The sequence below is a fragment of the Ovis aries genome, chromosome 15, assembly GCF_016772045.2.
Source record: "Ovis aries strain OAR_USU_Benz2616 breed Rambouillet chromosome 15, ARS-UI_Ramb_v3.0, whole genome shotgun sequence".
Classification (NCBI taxonomy): domain Eukaryota; kingdom Metazoa; phylum Chordata; class Mammalia; order Artiodactyla; family Bovidae; genus Ovis; species Ovis aries.
In genome coordinates, this window is record NC_056068.1 from 17,283,910 (window position 1) to 17,310,363 (window position 26,454).

Consider the following 26,454-nt stretch of genomic DNA (forward strand, 5'->3'; position numbering starts at 1 on the left):
GTTGGGACTTCCCTGGTGATCCAGTGACCAAGACTGTGCTCCCAGTAGAGGGGGCTTGAATTCAGTCCCTGGTTAGGGAACTAAATCCCATATGCTGCAGCTAAGAGTTCGCATGCTACAGCTAAGGAACCTGAATGCCACAACAAAGATGGAAGATCCTGTGTGCCGCAACTAAAAACCTCACATAGCCAACTAGATTTTTTTAAATGACTCTGTTACTTTTAAAACATTTTGCAAGTCAGCGGGTTTTCTTTTTTTCTTGTGTTTACCGAAGCACTCCTACTTCTTAGCATGATATAAATTTTATATTTGTGTATAAGCAGTTACACATCTACTCTTTGTTGGGATTAAATAACATGGGATTGTAGTTGAACTCATTGCTTGAAAAAGCAGTAGTGAATTTCAGTGGGAGGTGTGCAGATTTTTAAAGCAATGATATATTCTAGACAGATCTTTAAAGCATCTTTCATTTCTGACCTGTAACACCTCCACCCACTACAGGGCATTACAAAAATTTATTTTTTCTGTAATTTATTTTCTGATGCTTGCTTGTTTGTTTGAAACAAACAACAGGGCTATAAATATGAGATTGTGGAACTTCATTGTCAGTCTGTTTTAGAACTGATTATTCTACTAGGCAGTATTTTTCAGGTAAAGCTGAATGTATTTAATTTGAGTCTGGGCAGCCAACATGCTGTATTAAGAGATCCTGATTCTTTGTACTGATTAGAGCTGGGAAACGGAGCTGAACCTTTGCTCGCCTGTTTTATTTTTCATCTTTATTTTAGTGTTTTTATTCTCTGTCTTCTAATTGTGAGAAACTTTACACTGATTTTTTTCCCTCCTTAGCCCTCAGAGAGAGATCTTAAGTAAAAAGCAGTTCAGTAATAGATAAGCTTTTATCTTATTTAAAATAAAGAAGGGAGAACACAGAAAAAAAGAACATGAGGAGTTATAACTTCAGCATTTGCTTTTATTGGACAACATCCAAAATGCATCGCCACTTACAAACCTTCCGACTCAAATGCATTATTCTCCTGCCATGTCTTCTGTGATCAGTGATCCCACCAGCCATTCATTAAAGTCAGAGACACTGTACCAGCAACTGAATTACTTGAGAACCTTTCATTTGTGTGTCCCAGTGACTAGCATAATTCTTCTACAGTAAGCACTCCGATGTTTGTTAAATGAATTAAGTGTAATAATAAATGATAAAGAACCTCATTAAGTTCAAACTCTTTCATTAGTAGTTATTTTTTCCTCCTTAAAATTAGTTGTTTGGGTTTTTAAAAATACAGGCATCATCAGAATTTGTGTAAACATTTTTTTTTGCCTTTAAAGAAAACCTAAAAGCCTTTTTTCTTTTTTTTGACTCCCCATTTATGGGTCAAAAGAAATGTAAAAGTTTTAAAGAGAAGCATTAGAACTTTTTGGAAAATAGTGTCCTACTCCTCCACCAGGTTTAAAGAGAAATATGTCTTTTATATATTGATGCTTTCACTTTGTGACTTCTAGATAATTGCTACTAAATTTTTATAATCATAGATTTATTTTCCTTCAATTTATAAGCCTGATGAGATGAAGCCAAGGGCTGAAGCTGGTCCATAGTTTAGAAGTCCCACCAGTCCTCTTCCAGGAAGGATCCAGGGAGTGTATCCAGGGAGTGTTTAAGAATGTGACAGGACTAAACTGCTTGGACTTGACCTCTTGTTCTACACTTACTGCTTGTAACCTGAGGGAAGTGATCTAACCCAATCTCAGGTTGAATTGTGTAGTTTTCTCACCTCTAAGTGTCACCTAACACATAGGGTAGTTGTAACAATTAAATGAATTAATATTTGTAAGTATTCAGAATCTGACACATGATTAGCAATCAGATATTTAAAGTAAAATCACAGTGATGAGAGTGATCTATATTGAAGTTAAATGATAGAGGCTAAAAATAGCTGAACTCATATTTTTTTCCACAGATCTTAAATATTTGAGCTACCCATGGAAATGTAAAGGAGACTATTTGAAGGTAAAAGGAAACACTCTTTTGTACCACATTTATCACAAATACAAGATTTATTGGCTTGTATAGCCATATGCCTTATATTGGTTTTTTTTTATTTATTTGGTTGTGCCAGGTCTTAGTTGTGGCATGAGGGATCTAGATCCCTGAGCAGCGATCAAGCCCAGGCCCCTGCAATTGGGAGTATGGGGTCTTGGCTACTGGACCAACAGGGAAATTTTTTTCATTAGTTTCAAGCATCGTACGTACTCTTACCTTCTTCTGTTTTTCTAACTCAGTCTAGTGCTCCTATTCTGATAATTCAGCTCCACTAGAGTCTCCAACTCACTGATTGTACTTATCGTTTAATGTCTTAAGTCTGTGGGTTTATAGTTTTCACCAAATTAGGAAACATTTTGGCCTTTTATTTCTTCAAATATTCTCTGTACCCCAAGATTCTGGTTATATGTAGGTGAGGTCATTTGAGGTTGTCTCACTGCTCACTGATATTCTTTTCACTTTAAATTTTATGTGTTTATTGAAGTATGGCTGGGTTACCGTGTTGCTTTAGTTACAGGTGATTCAGTTATTCACACACACACACATACTCTTTTTCAGATTCTTTTCCCTTACAGGTTACAAAATATTCAGTATAATTCCTTGTACTGTAAAGTAGGTCCTTGTTGGTATCTGTTTTATTTATAGTAAGTATGTATGTATTAATCCCAGATTCCTAATTTATCTTCCCTGATACTTGTTTGAAAACATCTTTTGTTTCTGTGATGTTTACGCTTTCTACTATCTTCTTGTAAGTGTGTGGAGTACATGTATAATAGCTGGTTTAACATTACTGTCTACTGAAACTGTCATCCACGTCATTTCTGGATCAGGTTCTGTGGTTTGGTTTTTCTCCTGATCGTGGGTTTATATTTCCCTGCTTCTTTGTCTGCTTGATAATTTTTTTTTAAACTTTTTTTTTATATCGGAGTAGGTGGCTCAGTGGTAAAGAGTCGCCTGCCAGTGCAGAAGAAACAGGAGATGTAGGTTCAGTCCCTGAGTTGGGAAGATCCCCTGGAGGAAGAAATGGCAACCCACTCCAGTATTCTTGCCTGGACAGTTCCATGGACAGAGGAGCCTGGTAGGCTACAGTCCATGCATAGCCAGTTAATGATGTTGTGACAGTTATAGCAGCAAAGGCACTCGGCCATATGTATACATGTATCCATCCACCCCTAAACTCCCCTCCCATCCGGGCTGCCACATAATATTGACCTGCTTAATTAATTTTCATTGGATTTCAGACATTGTGAGCTTTATGTTTTAGGAACTGGAGTTTTAAAATTTCCTTTAAATATTTTTAGATTTGGCTATGACAAAGTTAAGTTACTTGAAATCAGTTTGATCTTTCTAAAGCTTGCTTTTACTGAGTTTTGTTAGAGTGGGTCTGAACAACACTGAAGGTAGGGGTACGTTGGTATCATTATAGGTGCAGTACTTTTCTGAAGACTGCTGGATACCTAGCATGTTAAGGAGTGTTTCCACTCTGGCTGGGGGAAATGTGACCCATTACTAGGCCTGTGTGGACTCTGGCGATTGTTCTGTTTCTTTCAAACAGTTGTGTCCCCAGGCTCCGATAATTTTCTCACTTACATGTATGGGTCAATATTTAATAGTCAGAGGCTTGAAGGGACTCCTCTGCACATCTCCAGAGCCCCCTGCTTGTACAGTTCCTTTTTCTGATACTCTGTGCCACATATTTTCATCACTTTGGCCTCCCGAAACTCTGAACTCTGTCTCCTAATCTTAGTAAAACCACCAGGCTATTTGGGTTCCCTCTGGTTATGCTCAGTCCTGAAAACTCTACTCATAGGTAGCATACTTGGGCATTTGTAAGGCTCACCCCCATTTGTGTACCTTTTCAGGAAATACTGTCCTGTACTGCCCTTTGGCTTTCCAGTCGTTTAGGCAGGAGGGGAAGTCTGGCACTTGTTATTGCATCCTGGTTGGAAGCACAGGTCTCTGTCTTTCATCATCTTGTCCTTTATCTTCCCCTTACCTTCCCAGCCTAAGTTTTTCATTCAGTAATTATAATCACTCCCCGAAATACACTTTGACCCCTTTGCTTCTCTCCTGTTTCACTGGGGAAACCACACCCGGGTTCAATCCGTCTCTTCACCTTTCAGTGCCAGCTTCTATGCAGTTGAATGTTGCAGGAGAAAAAGATCCACATCTGCTACTTTCACTTTAAATTCATAACCACAAACTATAATAGAGCCCAATCACACTACACTTCCATAGTCATTTATTCTTCCACTTTCCTAGATGTCTATTTCATATCTTTCCTGTCAAACCTTTGGCACCTCCCCCATCTTTCAAATTGTGGTGCTGGAAAAGTCTTGAGAGTTCCTTGGACTGCAAGGAGATCAAAACTGTCAATCCTAAAGGTAACCAGCCCTGAATATTCATTGGAAGACTGTTGCTGAAGCTGAAGCTCCAGTAGTTTGGCCACCTGCTGCAAAGAGCCGACTCATTGGAAAAGACCATGATGCTGGGAAAGATTGAAAGCGAAAGGTGAAGGGGGTGGCAGAGGATGAGATGGTTATATAGCATCACTGACTCAATGGACATGAATTTGAGCAAACTCAGGGAGATTGTAAAGGACAGAGGAGCCTGGCATGCTGCAGTCCATGTGATCGCAAACAGTCAGACACAGCTTAGTGACTGAACAATAAAAAGTCAGTTTACGGAATACTACCCTCTTTATTTTCTTGCCACCTCTCTTGTTGCTTTCTCTTTCCTTTCCTAGTTCTTATTCTTCTCAACTGTTAATACTAAGTACATAAGGACTGAGGCCTGATTCTTTATATTTACTCCCTTTGTGATCTCATCGAGTAGCAAATTTTAAAAACTTTCTGCTTTTAAATGTACTCTGATGACTTTCAATTTTATTTGCTGGTCTAATCTTTCTTTTAAATTCTAGATTTACTTATTGAGCTGCCTAGTCAACATCTTCAAAAGACTGTTTGATAGACATGTCAAATGTAACTGAACTCCTGAGCTTTCCTTCTTAAGCCTGTTATATCTGCAGTCTTTTCCACTTCAGTTGATGGCAATGCCATACTTCTTGGACACATCAAATCACAAAACTAAAACAGTTTACTAAAGAGTTTGATGTCCTTCAGTCAAAGGAAAATAATCAGTGGATTAGAATAGTAGAGTTCCTAACAAGCAGTGGAGTACTCTTACTGAAGGATTTTTATGGAGGAGCAAGTTTTATATAACGTTAGAAGAGGCAATACAGAAACAAGGCAGTCAGGGATTTCATTTTGAGGTAAGTGAAAGTGAAAAGTGAAGTCGCTCAGTCGTGTCCGACTTTGCGACCCTGTTCCCGCCAGGCTCCTCTGTCCATGGGATTCTCTAGACGAGAATACTGGAGTGGGTTGCCATTTCCTTCTCCATTTTGAGGTAAGCTGGTGCTTTTTTTTAAGATAAGGTTAGCTAGATAAAGCTGTGTTGAAGGATTGTGATTGGTATTATATTTTCTTGACTATGCGATGTTTACCATATGTGCAGGCTGATTTAGGTTTAGATTTTTGATGTGGTCTGGGCCAATAGGGTGGCCTCCCATTTTGTGGGTCTCAGTATACAAATTTATCAGGCAAAAACCTGAGTCATGCTTTATTTCTTTCTCTCATCTCAGATACCTGTGGTCAGGAAATCTTGTTAGCACTACCTTTAAAACATATACAAATTTAACTGCTACTCCCCACCTCCCTTGCTGCCACCCTGGTCTGTATCACTGATATTTCTAACTTTGCCTCCTATACACAGCTGTAACACTTGCCCCTTATAATGTATTCTCAACATAGCAATCAGGAAATTTAAAACTATAAATCAATTCATGTCACTTCTTGCTCCGAATCTTTAATGGTTCCCCGTCTCACTTACAAAAGAAGCCAAACTTTTTACAATGGCCTTCAAAACCCTATAAGATCCAGCTCTGTGTTGCTTCTCTGACCTCGTCCACTCTCTCCTCTGTCCTTACTTTTCTATACCTTGAATATATCAGACATGCTTCTACTGTGGGATCTTTGCAATGGTTGCTTTCTCTGCCTGGAAAATCGGCTTCTCCATGACCCATCTGTGTGTTTGAGAAGAAGAGTGAATTCTGAGGGAATTAGTTATGTTGTAAGAAAAGAAGGATAGAGGGACTGGGTTTTGGCAAATGTTGAAATCCTGTTGGTGTAAAAGAGCCAGTACGTGAGAGAATCCTACACTTAATAGCTATTCTGAGTGTAATGAAAGAATTAAAGCAGAATAGACTTGTAGCACATCAGTAAAGGTGAGGCAGCCTTTAGTTAGCCATTGGAAACATTCATAAATCAGAGTTTGTAGTTTGAAGGTGTCTTTGCTTATTAATCGGAAAAGGCAATGGCAACCCACTCCAGTACTCTTGCCTGGAAAATCCCATGGACGGAGTAGCCTGGAAGGCTGCAGTCCATAGGGTCGCTGAGGGTCAGACACGACTGAGCAACTTCACTTTCACTTTTCACTTTCCTGCATTGGAGAAGGAAATGGTAACCCACTCCAGTGTTCTTGCCTGGAGAATCCCAGGGATGGGGGAGCCTGGTGGGCTGCCGTCTATGGGGTCGCACAGAGTCGAACACGACTGAAGTGACTTAGCAGTAGCAGTTGCTTATTAATATCTTTTGTAGATAGTAGGTTTGGTGTCTGATATTTAGCTATGATTTAATGATGTGCTCTTCAGTTTGACAGAGAATAGGTCAAGGAACTACTTGAGCATCGTTTTTGGAATCTACTATAAAAAGCTTCCCTGGTGGCGCAGAGGTTAAAGCCTGGAATGCAGGAGACCCGGGTTCGATCCCTGAGTCGGGAAGATCCCCTGGAGAAGGAAATGGCAGCCCACTCCAGTACTCTTGCTTGGAGAATCCCATGGGGGAGGAGCCTGGTGGGCTACAGTCCATGGGGTCGCAAAGAGTCAGACATGAGTGAGTGAAGTCGATCGCTCGACTTCACTCACTCACTCATAAAAGCTTGATAGAAAATTCTATTATTTAATTCCTCCTTTAACTGAGTATTAGAAGAAAATTTTTCTGTAGTTAATCTTGTATGTTTCATCAAATAGGAGACTGTTTCCTGTCTTTTTGATGAAAGATTTTCCTGTCATTTTGCCATAGCTGATAGGTTCAAGAGCCTAACCAGTGTTTATCTCAGATACCTGTTTAGTCTTTTGTACCTTTTTGATTTTTAATTGCAGGATTTATACTATGTTTCATTTTATCAGTTGGCAGAATTGCCTATGGAAATAGACTTAGTTGACATTATAAAATACTCTTTTTTTAAGAGGGTATTATGAGTCTTCATGTCATAGTCAAGAAAAGATTTACATGTCCTTTCTGTGGTTCTTCCATATTTGTTCATTTGCCCACCCTTCCCTCAGAGGGAAGAGTAAATGAAGAAGATGGTAATAGGAAACTAATAACAGAAAAAATGAAGCCGGCCATAAGATTAGTTCACAAAGTATATACCATAGCATCACAAATCTGACTGAATTTCTCATTAACCAGTACAAAGAAGAGCAAAGTTACCTACATGATTCACTGAAGTCCATAAGGTAAAAACAAAGTAGTTGTTCAGGGAAGCACAGCTAATCCCAGTACTAATTTTTTAGTATCTCCTGGGTCTTCATAAGAAGATTATTTTGTGATAAAAGTAGGTACCTAGGGTGAGACAGTACAGTTACTTTTAGGATCAACTGTGTAGATGTAAGAAGAAGTATGATTTGCTTTCACAAAACTTAAATGTTAGTTAGGAGTTCTTAATCTTCTTGGGGTTATAGACTTTGTAATATTTTCATGTAGTTTTATCATGAATTTGCTAACATGTAAATTCTGAACTCAAGAGATTTCCGATCCAGCAAGTCTGTAATAGGTTTTATAAATATTTGTGTAATTACCATTCTAGGTGATCCTGGTGTAGATTTTTGTTAGACCGTATGTTTAAAAACTGCTTCTGAAATATAATTTCAGGGTGTTCGAAGATTCCATTCAGTGCATGGATCTTATCTGATACAAGGGAGCAACATTCTTAACAAATATGTAGTAAAATCAGTAGTGAAATTCGTAAGGGTGTTTGGTGCTGCCATATTAGAAAAGTAATGATTTTTGTTGAAATTTATTGATTAAGCCAAGTCATATGGCCATAGTTAACTTGAAAATGAAAAGTATTCATGACTAACACATATGGAGTGCCGCCCCATTTTAATAATGAATTTTTTCCCCTTAATATTGAACCACTTTCACATTACTGGAATAAACATGTATAATTATGAAGTATTATTTTTTTGATATGCCACTTAATTTAATTTACTAATATTTTTAAGGGTTTTGCATCTATATTTTTAAATTAGATAGGTCTAGAATTACCATTCCTTGTTCTTGTCTCACAGTTTGGTATCAAGGTTTTATAAGCGTTATAAAATGAGATGGGTATCTTTCTGTTTTTTTTTCCTTCCTCAGCTATCAGAGTTTATTTGGATTTTCAATGTACTTTTTGTGAGGAGTTAGGGCACAGTCTCTAAACACAAGACCACCCTCACTTCTGACACTAGCTGCAAATTTGGGAGGTTCCCAAAATACTGAGACTCAATAATTTGTTAGAGATATTCATAAATCTGTGAAAATACTCCGTAAGGTCTTACTGAAAACTGCTCTGCTGATGGTTATGGTTTATTAAGGGCCTTTTTTCAGCTAAAGGAAAAAACATATAGGTTGGTGTCCAGGAGGGTCAAAAACAGAGCTTCCCTTGTCCTCTCTGGTGTTGTCAGGTCTTCTCTCTTTCCCTCATTAAATGCAGGGCATATAAGTACTGCCAGCCAGAGAAGCTCACACAAACTTCGGTGTCCAAAATTTTTATTAAGGCTTCATCATGTAGGCATTGCTCATGTGGGTAATCTCTGTCTCCACGTTGACCCCAAATCGCAAATGACCCCAAATTGCAATGACCCCAGAATCTCATTGTTGGTATTTCTGGATTGACCAGCTCCCACCCTAAAACTATATGGGTTTACCAGTCCCCTTCCTAAATCACATTGTTAGATTATCCAGTATGACCCAAGGCCCCCAGGGACTCTCTTATCACAACATTCCCAGGACTCAGGGATACTGCTTACTGGAAGCCAAGGGCAAAGGCCAGACATGCTCTTTGGAGAAGGCTAAATTTAACTTTTTTTTTTTCCTCTTATGGTGAGTTCTTCCTGTGATTCCTTGATACCAGATTAAGTTATAGGGATTCCATTATGGAAATCTGATTCTTTTAAATTTCTCTGGTTGTCTCTTATGAAATAAAAATAACCCACTTCTGATTTAACTGCCCTTGAAACTACTCTGTCCTTTTTTTTTCTTTTTTTTTTTTTAGAATAAAGGTTCTCTTCAGTTTGAAGACAAATGGGATTTCATGCGTCCAATTGTTCTGAAGCTTTTACGCCAGGAATCTGTTACAAAACAGCAGTGGTTTGATCTGTTTTCGTAAGTAATTGATTCATTCTAACTTTTTGCTAACATAAAGGAAATTTTGGTGGCTGTATTCCAATGGAATATTGGCTCCAGATTGGACAGCCTACCTGTTTGAAGTAATTACTGGCATTGAAAGTGAAAATGTTAGTCATTCAGTGGAGTTCAACTCTTTGTGAGCTGTAGACTGTAGCCCACCAGGCTCCTCTGTCCATGGATTTCCCAGGTAAGGATACTGGAGTAGGTTGCCATTTCCTTCTCCCGGGATCTTCCCGACCCAGGGATCGAACCTGTGTTTCCTGCCTTGCAGGCAGATTCTTTACTGTCTGAGCCACCAGGGAAGCCCATTACTGGTATTGGGGTACCCCCAATCACTGAACCATTCCTAGGCTTCCCTGATAGCTCAGCTGGTAAAGAATTCACCTGCAGTGCAGGAGACCCGGTTCAATTCCTGGTTCGGGAAGATCCCCTGAAGAAGGGAAGGGTTACCCACTCCAGTATTCTGGCCTGCAGAATTCCATGGATTGTATAGTCAGTGGGGTTGTGAAGAGTTGGACTCAACTAAGCGACTTTCATTCATTAATATTTCATTGTATTTATGAACCACAACTTCTTTATTCATTCATCTGTCAGTGGACACATCTAGGTTGCTTCTGTTTCCTGGCTAATGTAAATAGTGCTGCTTTGAAGGTTGGGGTACATGTGTCTTTTTGAATTACTATTTTCTCAGGGTATATACCCAGAGTGGGGTGGCTGGGTCATTTGGTGGTGGTTTTATTTTTCCTAGTTTTTAAAGGAATCTCCATACTGTTTTTCATCATGGCTATATCAATTTATATTCCCACAAATGATGTAAGAGGGTTTCCTTCTCTCCACATCCTCTCCAGCACTTACTCTTTGTAGATTTTTTTTTTTTATGATGGCCATTCTGACTTATATGAGATGGTACCTCATTGTAATTTAATTTTCGTTTCTCTAATAATGAGAGATGTTGAGTATCTTTTCATGTATTTGTTGGCTATCTGTGTATCGTCTTTGGAGAAATGACTGTTTCAATCTTCCACTAGTTTTTTTGATTAGGTTGTTTGTTTTTCTGATGTTGGCTATATGAACTACTTGTGTATTTTGGGGATTAAGCTTTTGACAGTTGCTTCTTTTTTGATTATTTTCTCCCATTCTGAGTGTTGTCTTTTCATCTTGTTTAAAGTTTCCTTTGCTGTGCAAAAGCTTTTAAATTTAATTAGGCCCCATTTCTTTATTTTTGTTTTTATTTTCATTACTCTAGGAGGTAGATCAAAGAGGATCATGCTGGGGTTTATGTCAAAGAGTGTTTTACCTGTAGTTTCCTCTAAGAGTTTTATAGTTTCTGGCCTTACATTTAGGTCTTTAATCTATCTTGAGTTTATTTTTGTGTATGGTATTAAAAAGTGTTCTAATTTCATTCTTTTACACATAGCTGTCCGGTTTTCCCAGCACTGCTTATTGAAATGGTTGTCTTTTCTCCATTGCCCTCTTTGTCAAAGATAAGGTGTCCATAGATGTGTGGGTTTATCTCTGGGCCTTGTATCTTGTTCCATTGGTCTATATTTCTGTTTTTGTACCAGTACCATACTGTCTTGATTACTGCAGCTTTGTAGCATAGTCTGAAGTCAGGAAGGTTGATTTCTTCGAGTTTCATTTTTCTTTCTCAAGATTGCATTGGCTATTTTGGGTCTTTGGTATTTCCATACAAATTGTAAAGTCTTTTGTTCTAGTTCTGTGAAAAATGCCACTAGTAATTTGATAGGGATTGCACTGAATCTGTAGATTGCTTTAGATAGTATAGTAATTTTCACAATATTGATTCATCCAATCCAACTTTGTGTCCTCTTTTATTTGTTTCATCAGTGTTCTGTAGTTTTCTAAATACTGGTCTTTAATGTCTTTAGATAGGTTTACTCCTCGGTATTTTATTTTTGTTTCAGTGGTGAGTGGGATTGTTCCCTGCATTTTTCTTTCTGATTTTTCACTGTTAGTGTGTAGGAATGCAAGGGATGTCTGTGTATTGATTTTGTATTCTGTGACTTCACTAAATTCACTGATGAGCTCCAGTAATTTTCTGAGGGTATCTTTAGGGTTTTCTATGTGTAGTAGTATGTCATCGGCAGACAGAGTTTTAGGACTTCTTTTCCGTTCTTGATTCCTTTTATTTCTTTTTCTTCTCTAATTGCCATGGCTAGGACTTCCAAAACTGTGTTGAAATAATAGTGGCAAGTGTTACCTTGTTCCTGATCTTAGAGGAAATGCTTTCAGTTTTTCTCCATTAAGAAAAATGTTTGTTGTGGGTTTGTCATATATGACCTTTCTTATGTTGATAGGTTCCTTCTATGACCATTTTCCAGAGAGGTTGTCATCAGAAATCAGTGTTGAATTTTTTCAAAAGCCTTTTTTGCATCTATTGAGATTATCATATGGTTTTTATCTTTTACTTTGTTAATGTGGTGTAACACCAAAAAAAAGATGTCCTTTTCATCATAGGGGGCTGGAATGCAAAAGTAGGAAGTCAAGAGATACCGAGAGTAGCAGTCAAGTTTGGACATGGAGTACAAAATGAAGCAGGGCAAAGGTCAAACACTTCTGCCAAGAGAATACCCTGGTCATAGTATACACCCTCTTCCAACAACACAAGAGACAACTCAACCTGTGGACATCAGTTCAGTTCAGTTCAGTTGCTCAGTCGTGTCCAACTCTTGGCGACCCCATGAATTGCAGCACACCAGGCCTCCCTGTCCATCACCAACTCCCGGAGTTCAGTCAGACTCACATCCATCGAGTCAGTGATGCCATCCAGCCATCTCATCCTCGGTCGTCCCCTTCTCCTCCTGCCCCCAATCCCTCCCAGCATCACAGTGTTTTCCAGTGAGTCAACTTTTCGCATGAGGTGGCCAAAGTACTGGAGCTTCAGCTTTAGCATCATCCCTTCCAAAGAAATCCCAGGGCTGATCTCCTTCAGAATGGACTGGTTGGATCTCCTTGCAGTCCAAGGGACTCTCAAGAGTCTTCTCCAACACCACAGTTCAAAAGCATCAATTCTTCGGCGCTCAGCCTTCTTCACAGTCCAACTCTCACATCCATACATAACCACAGGAGAAATCATAGCCTTGACTAGATGGACCTTAGTCGGCAAAGTAATGTCTCTGCTTTTGAATATGCTATCTAGGTTGGTCATAACTTTTCTTCCAAGGAGCAAGCGTCTTTTAATTTCATGGCTGCAGTCACCATCTGCAGTGATTTTGGAGCCCCAAAAAATAAAGTCTGACACTGTTTCCACTGTTTCCCCATCTATTTCCCATGAAGTGATGGGACCGGATGCCATGATCTTCGTTTGCTGAATGTTGAGTTTTAAGCCAACTTTTTCACTCTGCTTTTTCACTTTCATCAAGAGGCCTTTTAGTTCCTCTTCACTTTCTGCCATAAGGGTGGTGTCATCTGCATATCTGAGGTTACTGATATTTCTCCCAGCAGTCTTGATTCCAGCTTGTGTTTCTTCCAGTCCAGCATTTCTCAAATGTACTCTGTATATAAGTTAACCAGATGCAATCAGATAAATTATATTCTTTGTAACCAAAGATGGAGAAACACTATACAGTCAGCAAAAATGAGACCTGAAGATGACTGTGGTTCATATCATCACCTCCTTATTGTGAAATTTAGACTTAAATTGAAAGTAGGGAAAACCACTAGGCCATTCAGGTATGACCTAAATAAAATCCCTTATGATTATACAGTGGAAGTGACAAATAGATTCAAGGGATTAGATCTGATAAATGCCTGAAGAACCATGGACAGAAGTGTGTGACATTGTACAGGAGTTAGTGATCAAAACCATCCTCAAGAAAAAGAAATGCAGCAAGGCAAAATGGTTGTCTGAGGAGGCCTTACAGATAGCTGAGAAAAGAAGAAAAAGAACGGCAAAGGAGAAAAGGAAAGATACACCCATGTGAATGCAGAGTTCCAAAGAATAGCAAGGAAAGATAAGATGCCTTCTTAGGTGAACAATGCAAGGAAATAGAGGAAAACAATGGGAGGGAAAGAGGAAGAATGGGACGGACTAGTGATTTCTTCAAGAAAATTAGAGATACCAAGGGAACATTTCCTGCAAAGATGGGCTCAATAAAGGACAGAAACAGTGAGGCCCTAACAGAAGCAGAAAAGATTAAGAAGAGGTGGCAAGAATACACAGAAGAACTACACAAAAAGGCCCTGGATAACCACAGTAGTGTGATCACTCACCTAGAGCCAGACATCCTGGATTGTGAAGTTAAGTGGGGCTTCAGAAGCATTACTATGAACAAAGCTAGTGGAGGTGATGAAATTCCAGCTGAGCTATTTCAGATCCTTAAAGATGATGCTGTGAAAGTGCTACACTCAATATGCCAGCAAATTTGGACAACTCAGCAGTGGCCACAGGACTGAAAAAGGTTAGATTTCATTTTAGTCCCAAAGAAAGGCAATGCCAAAGAATGTTTAGACTACTACATAATAGCACTCATTTCACATGCTAGCAAGGTAATGCTCAAAATCCCTTAAGCTAGGCTTTAACAGTACATGAACTGACAACTTGCAGGTGTGCAAGCTGGATTTAGAAAAGGCAGAGGAACCAGAGATCAAATTGCCAACATCCACTGGATCATAGAGAGAGCAAGGGCATTTCAGAAAACACCTATTCTCTGCTTTGTTGATTATGCTAAAGCCTTTGTGTAGATCACAACAGACTGTGGAAAATTCTGAAAGAGATGGGAATACCAGACTACCTAACCTGCCTGCTGAGAAACCTGTATGCAGGCCAAGAAGCAGCAGTTAGAACTGGACGTGAACAATGGACTGGCTCAAAATTGGGAAATGAGTACTTCAAGGCTGTATGTTGTCACCCTGATTATTTAATTTATATGTAGAGTACATCGTGCGAAATGTTGGGCTGGAGGAATCACAAGCTGGAATCAAGACTGCCGGGAAAAAGATCAATAACCTCACATATGCAGATGACATCACCCTAATGGCAGAAAGTAAAGAGGAACTAAAGAGCCTCTTGATGAACATGAAAGAGGAAAGTGAAAAAGCTGGCTTAAAACTCAACGTTTAGAAAACTGAGATCATGGCATTTGGTCCCATCACTTCATGACAAATAGATGGGATAAAATATGGAAATAGTGACAGACATTATTTTCTTGGGCTCCAGAATCACTGTGTTCAGTGACTGCAGCCATAAAATTAAAAGATGCTTGGTCCTTGAAAGAAATGTTGTGACAAACCTAGATAGTGTATTAAAGAGCAGGCATTACTTTGCTGACAAAGGTCTGTATAGTCAAAGGTATGTTTTTTCCTATAGTTATGTGCGTCGGTCGCAGCCACCTGGGCTTAGTGTGCCAGTTGCGCACTAAGAGGAGCCACCCTGCGTCCCAGGTCAGGGGCAGCGGCCAAGAGGAGCCACCCGGCTCCCGAGGTCAGGGGTGGCGGCCGGGAGGGGCCACCCCACCCCCGAGGCCAGGGGCAGTGGCTGGGAGGAGCAACCCCATGTCCAAGGAGTGGTGCCTGCACAGGTGCAGGAGGGACTAGAGGAGCCATCCCACGTTGAAGGTCAGGAAGGGCGGCGGTGAGGAGATAGCCCTCATCCAAGGTAAGGAGCGGCTTCTGCGCTTTGCTGGAGCAACTGTGAAGAGATACCCCACGCCCAAGGTAAGAGAAACCCAAGTAAGATGGTAGGTGTTGCAAGAGGGCATCAGAGGGCAGACACACTGACACCATACTCACAGAAAACTAGTCAGTCTAATCACACTAGGACCACAGCCTTGTCTAACTCAATGAAACTAAGCCATGCCCACGGGGCAACCCAAGACGGGAGGGTCATGGTGGAGAGGTCTGACAGAATGTGGTCCACTGGAGAAGGGAATGGCAAACCACTTCAGTATTCTTGCCTTGAGAACCCCATGAACAGTATGAAAAGGCAAAATGATAGGATACTGAAAGAGGAACTCCCCACGTCAGTAGGTGCCCAATATGCTACTGGAGATCAGTGGAGAAATAACTCCAGAAAGAATGAAGAGATGGAGCCAAAGCAAAAACAATACCCAGCTGTGGATGTGAATGGTGATAGAAGCAAGGTCCGATGCTATGAAGAGAAATATTGCATAGGAACTGGGATGTCAGGTCCATGAATCAGGGCAAATTGGAAATGGTCAAACGAGATGGCAAGAGTGAATGTCGACATTCTAGGAATCAGCCAACTAAAATGGACTGGAATGGGTGAATTTACCTCAGATGACATTATATCTACTACTGTGGGCAGGAATCCCTCAGAATAAATGGAGTAGCCATCATGGTCAACAAAAGAGTCTGAAATGCAGTACTTGGATGCAGTCTCAAAAATGACAGAATGATCTTTGTTCGTCTCCAAGGCAAACCATTCAATATCACGGTAATCCAAGTCTATGCCCCAACCAGTAACGCTGAAGAAGCTGAAGTTGAACAGTTCTATGAAGACCTACAAGACCTTGTAGAACTAACACCCAAAAAAGATGTCCTTTTCATTATAGGGGACTGGAATGCAAAAGTAGGAAGTCAGGAAATACCTGGAGTAACAGGCAAATTTGACCTTGGAGTGCGGAATGAAGCAGAGCAAAGACTAATAGAGTTTTGCCAAGAAAATGCACTGGTCATAGCAAACACCCTCTTCCAACAATACAAGAGAAGACTCTACACATGGACATTACCAGGTGGTCAACACCGAAGTCAGATTGATTATATTCTCTGCAGCCAAAGATGGAGAAGCTCTATACAGTCAACAAAAACAAGACCAGGAGCTGACTGTGGCTCAGATCATGAACTCCTTATTACCAAATTCAGACTTAAATTGAAGAAAGTAGGGAAAAGCACTAGACCATTCAGGTATGACCTAAATCAAATCCCTTATGATTATACAGTGGAAGTGAGAAGTAGATTTAAGGGCCTAGATCTGATAGATAGAATGCCTGATGAACTATGGAATGAGATTTGTGATATTGTACAGGAGACAGGGATCAAGGCCATCCCCATGGAAAAGAAATGCAAAAAAGCAAAATGGCTGTGTGGGGAGGCCTTACAAATAGCTGTGAAAAGAAGCGAAGTGAAAAGCCAAGGAGAAAAGGAAAGATAAAAGCATCTGAATGCAGAGTTCCAGAGAATAGCAAGAAGAGATAAGAAAGCCTTCTTCAGCGATCAATGCAAAGAAATAGAGGAAAAGAACAGAATGGGAAAGACTAGAGATCTCTTCAAGAAAATCAGAGATACCAAGGGAACATTTCATGCAAAGATGGGCTCAATAAAGGACAGAAATGGTAGGGACCTAACAGAAGCAGAAGATATTAAGAAGAGGTGGCAAGAATACACAGAGTGAAGTGAAGTTGCTCAGTTGTGTCTGACTCTTTACGACCCCATGGACTATAGCCTACCAGGCTCCTTTGTCCATGGGATTTTCCAAGCAATAATACTGCAGTAGATTGCCATTTCCTTCTCCAGGGGATCTTCCCGACCCAGGGATCAAACCCAGGTGTCCCGCATTGTAGACAGACGCTTTACCGTCTAAGCCACCAGGGAAGTCCTGTACAAAAGACATCTTCACGACCCGGATAATCACGATGGTGTGATCACTCATCTAGAGCCAGACATCCTGGAATGTGAAGTCAAGTGGGCCTTAGAAAGCATCACTATGAACAAAAGCTAGTGGAGGTGATGGAATTCCAGTTGAGCTATTTCAGATCCTGAAAGATGATGCTGTGAAAGTGCTGCACTCAATATGCCAACAAATTTGGACAACTCAGCAGTGGCCACAGGACTGGAAAAGGTTAGTTTTCATTCCAGTCTGAAAGAAAGGCAATGCCAAAGAATTCTCAAACTACCGCACAATGGCACTTATCTCATATGCTAATAAAGTAATGCTCAAAATTCTCCAAGCCAGGCTTCAGCAATATGTGAACCATGAACTTCCTGATGTTCAAGCTGGTTTTCGAAAAGGCAGAGGAACCAGAGATCAAATCGCCAACATCCGCTGGATCATGGAAAAGGCAAGAGAGTTCCAGAAAAACATCTATTTCTGCTTTATTGACTATGCCAAAGCCTTTGACGGTGTGGATCACAATAAACTGCGGAAAATTCTGAAAGAGATCGGAATATCAGACCACCTGACTTGCCTCTTGAGAAATCTGTATGCAGGTCAGGAAGCAACAGTTAGAACTGGACATGGAACAACAGACTGGTTCCAAATAGGAAAAGGAGTACGTCAAGGCTGTATATTGTCACCCTGCTTATTAACTTTTATGCAGAGTACATCATGAGAAATGCTGGGCTGGAAGAAACACAAGCTGGAATAAAAATTGCCGGGAGAAATCTCAATAACCTCAGATATGCAGATAACACCACCCTTACGGCAGAAAGTGAAGAGGAACTTAAAAGCCTCTTGATGAAAGTGAAAGAGGAGAGTGAAAAAGTTGGCTTAAAGCTCAACATTCAGAAAACGAAGATCATGGCATCTGGTCCCATCACTTCATGGGAAATAGATGGGGAAACAGTGGAAACAGTGTCAGAGTTTATTATGGGGGGCTCCAATATCACTGCAGATGGTGATTGCAGCCATGAAATTAAAAGACGCTTACTCCTTGGAAGAAAAGTTATGACCAACCTAGATAGCATATTCAAAAGCAGAGACATTACTTTGCCGACTAAGGTCCGTCTAGTCAAGGCTATGGTTTTTCCTGTTGTCATGTATGGATATGAGAGTTGGACTGTGAAGAAGGCAGAGCGCCAAAGAATTGATGGGTTTGAACTGTGGTGTTGGAGAAGACTCTTAAGAGTCCCTTGAACTGCAAGGAGATCCAACCAATCCATTCTAAAGGAGATCAGCCCTGGGCTTTCTTTGGAAGGGACGATGCTAAAGCTGAAACTCCAGTACTTTGGCCACCTCATGAGAAGAGTTGACTCATTGGAAAAGACTGTGATGCTGGGAGGGATTGGGGCCAGGAGGCAAAGGGGACGACAGAGGATGAGATGGCTGGGTGGCATCACTGACTCGATGGATGTGAGTCTGAGTGAACTCCAGGTGTTGGTGATGGACAAGGAGGCCTGGCGTGCTGTGATTCATGGGGTCTCAAAGAGTCCGACACGACTGAGCAACTGAACTGAACTGAACTGATGTATGAATGTGAGAGTGGGACCATAAAAAATGCTGAGTGTAGAAGAATTGATGCTTTCAAACTGCGGTGCTTGAAGAAAACTCTTGGGAGTCCCTTGGACAGCAAGGAGATCTAACTAGTTATTCCTAAAGGAAGAGTCAATGGAAGGACTGATGCTGAAGCTCCAATACTTCGGCCTCCTAATGCAAAGAGCCAACTCTTTGGGAAGAAAACCCTGATGCTGGGAAAGATTGAGAGCAGGAAAAGGGGATGACAGAGGATTAAATGGTTTAATGGCATCACTGACTCAGTGGTCATGAGTGTTAGCAAACTCCGGAAGATAGTGAAGGACAGGGAAGCTGGCGTGCTGCAGTCCATGTGGTCACAAAGAGTTGGACATGACTGAGAGGCTGAACAACAACAGATCACATTAATTTATGTATATTGAGGAATCATTGCGTGCTTGGGATAAATCCCACTTGGTCATGGTATGTGATCCTTTGACATGTTATTGGATTCATTTGTTAGTTTTTTGTTGATGATATTTGCATATGTACATCAGTGGTACTGGCCCATAATATTGTGTGTGTTGTAGACTAAAAAAGAAAATACCAGCAACCTGACCGTTGAGAATTAGGGTTTGTTCGGTGGGAATGTTAGGGTGGTGGGAGACATCATCTCAGGTGACCCCAAGATAGTTGACTCAGAGGAGGCGGGGGAGGAGCCAGGCTGTATATAAGTTTTCAGCAAGGGGTAGGTAATCTGAATATTAAAAGATTACTGTTAATTAAGAGAAAACTAAATTTATCACATAAAGAGATTTAGCGATATTCTAGGTATGGGAAAATAGAAGCGTCTGGGCTTGCTGAAATCATTTCTTTCATATGCATCTAGGTATTTGGGGTCAATCCTGTTTCCTTATTTTTCACATACTAATTCCTTGTTTCTGGTAAGAAATAGCATACATGGTGGATGGCTGCCTCTCACGTTCCCCCAGCTCCTTAGTTGCTCACAGGGGAGGAAGTAGCTGGTAGCTTCCAAGTAGCTGGCTTTGTTTCACCTGGGCTCAGAAATTGTATTTGGGAAAGGCTTGTGTACATTTCATATCACTGTGTGTGTGTGTGTGTGTGTGTGTGTGTGTGTGTAAGTTATCTTTGTGTGGTTTTGCTATCAAGGTGATGATGGCCTTGTAGAATGAGTTTCAGAGTGTTCCTCCCCCTGTGCTGTTTTGAAAGAGTTTTAGAAAGATAGTTGTTATTTGTTCTCTAAACATTTAATGGAATTCACCTGTGAAGCCATCTAGCCCTGGACTTTTGTTTTTTGGGAAATTTTTTGCTCACAGGTTTGATTTCAGTGCTGTACCTATTTTCAGTTGGTCTGTACATATTTTCGGTTTCTTCTTGATTAAGTCTTAGAAGCACAGACTTTTTTAAGAGGCTGTCCATTTTATTGGTATATACAATCTTGCTCATAATAGTCTCTTAATGATCCTTCATATATCTGTGTTGCGTGTTGTAACATCTCCTGTTTCATTTCTAATTTTATTGATTTGAGTCTTTTCCCATTTTTTCTTGAGGAGGCTGGCTAATGGTTTGTCAATTTTGTTTATCTTTTCAAAGAAGCAGGTTTTAGTTTTATTGATCTTTGCTATTGTTTCCTTCAAAGGCATAAATTTACCTAGTTAAAATTAATTCCTCCTAACCATGACATTTATCTTAGAAAAATAGCTGTCTTTCTCCCTCAGTTTCTGTTGTTTGTTGTATTGTTTAGTCACTAAGTTGTGTCTGACTCTTTTGGGACCCCATGGTCTCTTGCCTCTTAGGCAAAAACTTTGGAGTGGGTTGCCATTTCTTTCTCCAGGAAATCTTACCTACCCAGGGATGGAACCCACATCTCCTGCATTGGCAAGCGGATTCTTTACCCCTGAGCCACGAGGGAAGCCCTGGACAGTTTTTACATGCTTGAGGCGTAGAGTCAAGCAAAGCACAACTATGGCCATAAAGTTCAATTTGACCTGAAAAATTTTCAGGGTTGAAGGTAGTGTCTTGATAGTCAGGTACACAGGAAAAGAAATACAGTTTCAGAGGATCCACATGGTACCCCTGAAAAGAAAGAGTTTGCATTTCTGGGTTCTCCAGGTAAGACATAAATTAGATATTGGATTGGCCAAAAATTTCCTGTTTTTAAAGTAAAAATTGTTGTTTAGTCGCTTAGTCATATCTAACTCTTTACGACCCCATGGACTGCAGCATGCCAGATTTCCCTGGCCTTTGCCATCTCCCAGAGCTTGCTCAAACTCACGTCCATTGAGTCAGTGATCCCATCCAACCATTTTGTCCTCTGTCGTCCCCTTCTTTTCGTACCGTTAGTCTTTCCCAGCATCAGGGTCTTTTCTGATGAGTCAGCTCTTCGCATCAGGTGGCCAAAGCATTGGAGTGTCAGCTTCAGCGTCAGCTGTTCCAGTGAATATTCAGGACTGGTTTCCATTAGGATTGACTGGTTGGACCCCCTTGCCTTCCAAGGGATCCTCAAGAGTCTTCTCCAACACCTCAGTTCAAAAGCATCAATTTTCTTCAGTGCTCAGCCTTCTTTATGGTCCAGCTCTCACAACCATACATGACTACTGGAAAAAACCATAGCTTTGATTAGATGGACCTTTGTTGGCAAAGTAATGTCTCTGCTTTTTAATACACTGTCTGGGTGTATCATAGCTTTTCTTTGAAGGAGCAAGCTTCATTAAATTTCATGGCTGCAGTTATCATCTGCAGTGATTTTGGAGCCCAAGAAAATAAAGTCTGTCACTGTTTCCATTTTTTCCCCCATCTATTTGCCATGAAGTGATGGGACCAGATGCCATGATTTTAGGTATTTGAATGTTGAATTTTAAGCCAGGTTTTTTCACTCTCCTCTTTCACTTTATCAAGAGGCTCTTTAGTTCTTCTTCACTTTCTGCCGTAAGGGTGATGTCATCTGCATATCTGAGATTACTGATATTTCTCCCAGCAATCTTGATTCCAGCTTGTGCTTCATCCAGCCCGGCATTTTGCATGATGTACTCTACATATAAGTTAAATAAGCAGGGTGACAGTATACAACCTTGAAGTACCCTTTTCCCAATTTTGAACCAGTTTATTGTTCCATGTCCACTTCTAACTGTTGCTCCTTGATCTGCATGCAGATATTTCAGGAAGCAGGTAAGGTGTTCTGGTATTCCCATCTCTTGAAGAATTTTCCATAGTTTGTTGTGATCCACACAGTCAAAAGCTTTAGTGTATCAATGAAGCAGAAAGTATATGTTTTTCTGGAATTCTCTTTCTTTTTCTATGATCTGACAGATGTTGGCAATTTGATCTCTGGTTCCTCTGCCTTTTCTAAATCCAGCTTGAACATCTGCAAGTTCTCGGTTCACGTACTTTTGTAACCTATCTAGAAGAATTTTGAGCATTACTTTGCTAGTGTGTTGAGATGAGTGCAACTGTGCGGTAGTTTGAACAGTCTTTGGCATTGCCTTTCTTTGGGATTGGAATGAAAACTGACCTTTTCCTGTAAAAATAAGAAAGGTATAAGTAAAAATAGAAGACATATTTTTCATTTCTGCCAAGAGCTTTATTGAACAGCGTACTCATTGTTTTATTCTACTACCTTCTGCCATTTTTTGGGCAATATCATAATTTCTATCCTTTTTGAGCAAAGAACTTTTGCAAGTGCCTTTCACAGTCTCCTAGGGAATTGAAATTTTTTCCATCAGAATTTTGTAAAGACCAAAATAAATGCACTTCCGAAGGTGGGATATCTGGTGTATATGATGGATGAATCAGACCTTCCCAGCCAAGCTGTAACAGTTTGAGGGAAGATAATGCATCTTCTGTTGACTAACTAAGGGTACTTTAAGTTGAGTGCTGCTTTCAGTTGATTTTATTTGGATCAGTACTTGTTGGACTAATCATTTGTTTTTCTGGAAGGAGCTCATAAGACAGGATTCCCTCCCTTAGCAAACCACTTCGACATGTTGGATCAGTCACAGCACTTTCTCCATATAATGCACAAGTCATTTTTTTCATTTCAGTTGTGTTTTTAACTTTCTTAAAATGACAAAGCATAGTATCCTGAAAATGTAGCTTTTTTCCTTCCATCTTCATTATTAAAATGGGTACACGAAAATTCACCAGTTTTGGTGAAATTTTTAAAAAATCCTTGCTGATATGACAGCTGTCACAAAATTGTGTCAAATGAAGTTAAAGATAACTAAGCACTACTCAAGCCATCTGACAGAAAAAAATGGAACGAATATTTTGGCCAACTTGATAGTGTAAGCTAACAGGCCCCTCAGTATGTCATCCCATGGGGCCATTCACTTTAGCATTTTAAGTTTGTCCATTTAATTTAGTTCATGACTTGTTTTCAGATGGACTGCCTGAAGGCAATTAGTTCCAATCAGTTTCTTTATCCATGACACCATCTCATTGGCTTCATAGTGTGGACATCGTTTAGAGGTGTTCATTGTGAAAGGTGTAGGAATTGGGGCTGCTTCCTGCTATCTCAGAGCACTGGTAGGTGTGATGGAAACGTGGCATTCAGTTTGAATTGAAAGGACTCACAGCGGTGTAGGAAGCCAACCCCCAGAGTTTTCCTTCAGGAAGAAGGAAAAGCTTTCAAGAATACTTATGAAAAGCAAACATCAATGTCCTCCTCTCTGTACTTCACCAGGTCCTGTGTTTTATTTTTTGCTCCCTTGTAGAATCTGTGTGTCCCATTCAGCAATGAAAACTTTTCATTTTTCTCCCAATCACCCAGACCTGGAGGATGAACAGAAACATTTTTACAAAAAAATTTTTTTTATACAACTAGAAAGATGTGTGATTTGGGATTAGTCTGGATGAAATCCCCAAATTTTCAAAAATTTTCAAAATAAGTTTATGTCACCTCCTACACCTTTTTTGTCCTGGTTATTTACCTAGTACAGTGTGTATATTATGCTGGCTAAGTTACTTCAGCTGTGTCCAGATTCTTTGAAACCCAATGACTGAAGCCTGCCAGGTTTCTCTGTCCATGGGATTCTCTAGGCAAGAATACTGGAGTGGGTTGTCATTTCCTTCTCCAGGGGATCTTCCTGACCCAGGGATCAAATCTGGGTCTCTTACATCTCCTGCATTGGCAGCTGTGTTCTTTACCACTAGTGCCACCTGGGGAAAGATCAGTTCCTTTCTGGAGATAGCTGTGGTTAAAAATGAAGCTGCCTTAATACATATGTGTGTGCAAGGAATGGTAAGGTGAATGTGAGGGAAATAAAATCAAGTTATTTATTCATTCTTGAAAGCTGCAGCTAATCTAGAAAGCTGGATACAAGTCCATAGCAGTGAGACTTCCCTGAAAGGGAATCGTGACTCCAGTCTGTAACAAGTGAGTAGAGGGCATTCTCCCAACTTAGAAATTTTAGCAATAGTCATAAGTTAGGAATGTACTTTAGGCCTGTGTAACTGACAGCTTGATGAAGATGGCCCTGTCAGAGAATGAGCCCTTTCCTATGGGCATCTGCAAGTGATTCAGATGGTCCAGCCAGAATCCATGATGTTTTCAATTTATGGCTTCAGAGAGGGTGTCTTAAATCTTCTACAGTCCTTAAGTCAAAGTCCTGTTCACTGACCATATGCTTGCTTTAGTTCAGCACAGCTTGTGTTGAGGTTTAAATAGCCAGTATCAGACTATTGTCAGTTTTAGCTTAGACTCAGATCCAAGTAGTTAGGATTTGTGAATTCAGGATTCTGAAAAAGCCAGTGACTTTTCTTCAGCAGCGGCTGAGCCAAGATGCGGCAGAGCAGATAGTTATGTTCTAAGTCCAAGTGACAAGCAAGACTTTTCTAATCCCTTTTCATTTTCTTAGTCTCAGAGTTCAAATTAATCACTCAAAAATCATGCATATCACGCTGGAAAATCATCAGCCTTTCAGGCTTAGATATCTGACTTAACAAGAGCTCAGTAGCAACTAAAAACTGCTTTTTAAAACTTCAAAGGTATATTTCTGCTTGGAAATTTCCTTTGTTTACATGTTGTCTCCCTTTTCTCTGAGATGGCAATAAATAAAAATAATACTGGGTTGGCCAGAAGTTCATTTGGTTTTTCTATAAGGTGACTCTCAGTTCAGTCAGTTCAGTTGCTCAGTCATGTCCGACTCTTTGCGACCCCATGAATCGCAGCACGCCAGGCCTCCCTGTCCATCAGCAACTCCTGGAGATCACTCAGACTCACGTCCATCGGGTCAGTGATGCCATCCAGCCATCTCATCCTTAGTTGTCCCCTTCTCCTCCTGCCCCCAATCCCTCCCAGCATCACAGTCTTTTTCCAGTGAGTCAGCTCTTCGCATAAGGTGGCCAAAGTACTGGAGTTTCAGCCTCAACATCAGTCCTTCCAAAGAAATCCCAGGGCTGATCTCCTTCAGAATGGACTGGTTGGATCTCCTTGCAGTCCAAGGGACTCTCAAGAGTCTTCTCCAACACCACAGTTCAAAGGCATCAGTTCTTCAGCGCTCGGCTTTCTTCACAGTCCAACTCTCACATCCACACATGACTACTAGAAAAACCATAGCCTAGATTAGACGGACCTTTGTTGGCAAAGTAATGTCTCTGCTTTTGAATATGCTATCTAGGTTGGTCATAACTTTTCTTCCAAGGAGCCAGCGTCTTTTAATTTCATGGCTGCAGTCACCATCTGCAGTGATTTTGGAGCCCAGAAAAATAAAGTCTGACACTGTTTCCACTGTTTCCCGTCTATTTCCCATGAAGTGATGGGACCGGATGCCATGATCTTTGTTTTCTGAATGTTGAGCTTTAAGCCAACTTTTTCACGCTCCTCTTTCACTTTCATCAAGAGGCTTTTTAGTTCCTCTTCACTTTCTGCCATAAGGGTGGTATCATCTGCATATCTGAGTTTATTGATATTTCTCCCAGCAATCTTGATTCCAGCTTGTGTTTCTTCCAGCTCTAGTAGTGCTTATTTAGTTGTCTTTAATGTCATTTGAAACAATTTTGTTAAGATTGTATTATAACAGCTGTCATTATCAGTGTGCATTTTAAAACACACTTATCAAAACTGATGAATTTTTGTATATCCATTTTATTATCGAAGAAGGAAAAAGATGCAACATTTTTGGCATATTGTGCTTTATTATTTCAAGAAATGTAAAAACGCAACTGAAACGCTGAAAAAGATTTGTGCGTTACATTGAAAAGGTGCTGTGACTGATCCAACATGTCAGAAGTGGCTGGCAAAGTTCCATGCTGGAGATTTCTCACTGGATGATGGTCCAGTTGAAGTTGATAGTACTCAAATCAAGACATTAATTGAGAACAGTCATGCTGTATGATGACAGAGATAGCTGCCGTACTCAGAATACCCAAATGAAGCATTGAAAATCATTTGCACCAGCTTGGTTTATGTTAATGACTTTGATGTTTGGGTTCCGCATACGTTAAGAAAAAAAACCTTTTTTTTTAAACCTTATTTCCACATGCAGTTCTCTACTTAAATGTAACAAAAATGTTCCATTTTTAAAACAAACTGTGATGGGCAATGAAAAGTAAACAGTGTACAATAATGTGGAGTTGAAGAGGTCATGGGGCAAAAGAAAGAAACTACCACCAACCACACCAGAAGCAGATCTTCATCCAAAAGGTGATTTTGTATATATGGTGAGATTGGAAGGGATTCCTCTATTATGAGCTCCTTCAGGAAAACCAAATGATTTAATTCC

General features: G+C 40.3%; 1 protein-coding gene across 3 annotated transcripts in view; it reads left to right on the forward strand.

The window, feature by feature from the left end:
• Window positions 1–26,454, forward strand: part of CUL5 (cullin 5) — a 126,509-nt gene that overhangs the window by 10,207 nt on the left and 89,848 nt on the right. Inside the window, exons 2-3 of one of the 3 annotated variants that reach the window (XM_042232881.2) lie at window positions 1,971–2,020; window positions 9,431–9,540. The exons of 1 other annotated variant lie outside the window; for it this stretch is intronic. In XM_042232881.2, the coding sequence (XP_042088815.1) occupies window positions 9,470–9,540 (71 nt within the window). In that variant the 5' untranslated portion in view covers window positions 1,971–2,020; window positions 9,431–9,469. The remainder of the gene's footprint in view (window positions 1–1,970; window positions 2,021–9,430; window positions 9,541–26,454) is intronic. One more of the 3 variants, XM_004015998.5, reaches the window with a different exon arrangement.